The sequence below is a fragment of the Lycium ferocissimum genome, chromosome 4 (genome assembly GCF_029784015.1).
Source record: "Lycium ferocissimum isolate CSIRO_LF1 chromosome 4, AGI_CSIRO_Lferr_CH_V1, whole genome shotgun sequence".
Classification (NCBI taxonomy): Eukaryota; Viridiplantae; Streptophyta; class Magnoliopsida; order Solanales; family Solanaceae; genus Lycium; species Lycium ferocissimum.
Window position 1 is genome coordinate 15,481,745 of NC_081345.1, and position 3,532 is coordinate 15,485,276.

General features: G+C 33.5%; 1 protein-coding gene across 1 annotated transcript; it reads right to left on the reverse strand.

Moving 5' to 3' along the window:
• Positions 1–2,138: 2,138 nt before the first annotated feature.
• On the reverse strand, positions 2,139–2,899 carry LOC132051615 (18.2 kDa class I heat shock protein-like). The gene has a single exon (XM_059442772.1). It carries the CDS (start codon positions 2,729–2,731, stop codon positions 2,264–2,266), a length of 468 nt encoding a protein of 155 aa, XP_059298755.1. The 5' UTR covers positions 2,732–2,899; the 3' UTR covers positions 2,139–2,263.
• Between the last annotated feature and the right edge of the window lie 633 nt (positions 2,900–3,532).

Consider the following 3,532-nt stretch of genomic DNA (forward strand, 5'->3'; position numbering starts at 1 on the left):
ATAAGTATGCGGATAACTTTGATAATTCCTTCACGAAGTTATGCGTCGCATAAAAGTTTATGGATAAAGTGGATCCATGCCTACTATGTCAAAGAGTAGGATTTGACGATCTTATTCTTGGCCGGACATATTGGATGGTTAGACAAATTATTGGTTACTGGAGAATCCTTGAGCGTATATCTTTCTCAACTCCTAAAAAAGCTGATTCGAACTAAATTCTTGCAATTATTAGGTAATCGAAAGAGTGCGAAAATTTATGGTGTTCCAACATGCCACTCGACCAAAATATATTTCATAATGTGATTGTGCTTATATGAAAGGCTAGCACCATTGCTAATAGGATCTACAATGGGGCTCGAAAGTGTAGAACCAATTTGTGTTATGTGCAAGTGTTGTGATGAAGAAAGTTTGCCCGTTAAAAGTATACACACCGTAAGCTTTGTGAAGGAATTATCAAAGTTATGGGACCGGCATACTTATGCCTTATGGGCGGACTTAGCGTAAATATCTTGGGATCCCGTAACTTTGATAATTCATCACAAAGTTATGCCGGTCCGTCGGCATAAAAGTTTATGGATAAAGTGGATCCATGCCTACTATGTCAAAGAGTAGGATTTGACCAATTTAACAACGCTTGGCGGAACATATTGGATGGTTAGACAAATTATTGATTCTTGGAGAATCCGAGCAAGTGCATACTTCTTCTCAACCTGGAAAAGCTTGATTCAACTAAATTCTTGCAATTATTAGGTAATCCTGAAAGAGTCAAATTTATGGTGTTTCAACATGCCACTCGACCAAAAAATATATTTCACAATGTGATTGTGCTTACATGGAGAAGGCTGGCGCTAATAGGATCATACAATGGGGCTTGAGTGTAGAACAATTTTGTGTTATGTGTAAGTGTTGTGATGAAAGTTTGCCCATTAAAAGTATCTTTTTACCGCATAACTTTGTGAAGAAATTATCAAAGTTATCGCCGAACCCGGCATACTTATGCCAAGTCTACCCATAAAGGTATGGTATGCGGGTTCGTATAAAATTTGTAATTTTTAACAAAAATGTGCGTCCGGGGTATACACGCGATTAACCCTTGTCTGGCGATTTTTTTTTTTAATTTTGCTTGGCGAGGGTTCGAACTCGAACCTATTGAAGGGCAAAAAATTAAAAGCAAGCAATATGAGGGGCATAATTTAAAGACCACAAATATGAGAGGGGCAAAATTTAAAAGACTCACCCCAAAAGAAGGGCACTTCGCGCAAAAAATTGAAAAATCCAGCCCCATTTAGCCCGCCGGGCTCAAAAGTTGGATTGAAACCAACTCTTAAAGCCAGAAAAAAATAATAAATTAATTAATTTAAAAAAAAATACAAGTAAACTAAATAAAACGATAAAAAATAATGAAAAAAATGTACTTACTATTAAATAGTAATTAAAAAGTAGACTAATATTTTTTAATCTTAAAATTTATATTATGTTTAATTTTTTTTATCCGTGATCTAAATTAATGATTAAAAATAATAATTTATACATTATTTATTCTCTTAAATTTTTTCTTCTATAATATAAATTTACCCAATTTTATTTCATATTGCGAAAATTTTATGTTCAAATTATATTAAAAATCACTTAAAAATATTATTTTAAAAAACAAAAAAAACTTAAAAAAGGACTGAAATATCTTAACCCGCAATTCGCTTAGGAGTGAATTGAACTATAAAATCCTTACCAACCCGTCTTAGCCCATTTAATCCTTTTAACCCTTTAAGGCTGAATTGAATTAGATCTGAACCAACCCATTTTGACACCCCTACAAATAGCACATCAACATGTCTCGTTGCTCTCTTCATAAATAGAATGTCAAATGAAAGGTGATATTCGGAAAAACTTATTGTTTTCGGTTGGGTGAGATTATCTCACTATAATCACATGTTCACATTTTGTACCCTCCTTACGAGGATTTATGAAGCGGCGAATTTTTTCTCTTAGCACATTTTCCTGAGGATCATTTCTATAACAAACAGAAACAGTAGTACAGAATGAAAAACAGAAACAACTGTTAAATACATGCCAAGGAAATAATTTAGTAATAAAACTCTCACAACATTTTCTTGATTACCACTGCAAGTACAAGACCCACAGGCCATAACCACAGACACATAATTCAAATTAAAAGCTTATAAACTCCTTACAAACAAGGAGACTTGAGAAAACAAACATAACTGACAAGGACTCTCAACAAACACTTAAAATTTGCACTTCTTTAACCAGAGATGTCAATAGCCTTCACCTCAGGCTTCTTCTCTTCTTCTTTCGGGACAGTAACAGTGAGCACTCCATTCTCCATCGCAGCCTTAATTTCTCCCATTTTAACATTCTCAGGCAACCTAAATCTCCTTAAAAACTTACCACTGCTCCTTTCCATACGGTGCCATTGATCGTTCTTCTCTTCTTGCTCTTTACTTCTCTCACCGCTAATTTGCAAAACTCGTCCTTCTTCAACTTCAACTTTCACTTCCTCTTTCTTGATCCCTGGAACGTCCACTTTGAAGATATGGGCTTGTGGGGTCTCTTTCCAATCGATTCTTGCATTTGCAAAAGCAGAGGTTTCACGAGCAGAGGATGGGACATTGGCAATTGGTAAGTTGTCGAATGGGTCAAATATGTCGAGGGATAATGGGTCGAAGATGTTGCTCCTGCGACCACCGAAGAAGCTTGGAATCAGAGACATTTTTTAGTTATATTTGGGTAATTAACTGTAGAAAACAGAGGCTTGAAATTGGAGTATTGATAATGTTTGATTTACTTGATGACTTTGCTGATAAACGAGAGAAGCTGCGGTGATATTTATAGGCGATGAAACTTATCCAATTCGATAATAATCTAGGATGTTCTTCAGTTTCGTTATTCTTTTTTTTTTTTTTGGTTAGAGACAGAAGAAGTCTCTACAATATTCGACAGATTTCAGAAAATAATTATAACACTTTTTGAATACAGTACCTCTCGCTCTCTCGAGAACAAACTGGAAAGGTAATAAGAGATGCATAATATATTGGGAGACGTTTCCACATAATTTTTTTGGAATTTCTTTTTTTTAATAAAAAAATCAAATAATTATTTGGTTATATATTATAAAATTTTGAAGTAAAAAATATGCTTAAATACAAATTTAATTTTTAAATATTTTGTTTTCTTAACTTCAATTTCAAATACCGTTTTCCCTTCAAATTTCAATTAAATTTTGTCCAAATGTTCAATTATTAATTCTCATGTAATCTAGTATATCCAACCATTGATGTTTAAACCTTTTTGCAATAATACGTGGACATTCCCCTATACTTAGGCAACAGTTTCCACCTACACATTTTTGTTAGAAAAAATTACAGAGATTTTGAAACTGGCTTTGGTAATGTATTTAGTATCCTTACAGAATTTAAGTATCCATTAAAATTGTTGCAGGAATTTGGTAGAATTCTTTCAGAATTTACAAAATCATCGAAATTCAAATATCAACAACTAATTTAAATTTCTC

Bases quoted from the DNA above. Each gene is read 5' to 3' on its own strand.
- LOC132051615 (XM_059442772.1), bottom strand. From the start codon at position 2,731: ATGTCTCTGATTCCAAGCTTCTTCGGTGGTCGCAGGAGCAACATCTTC.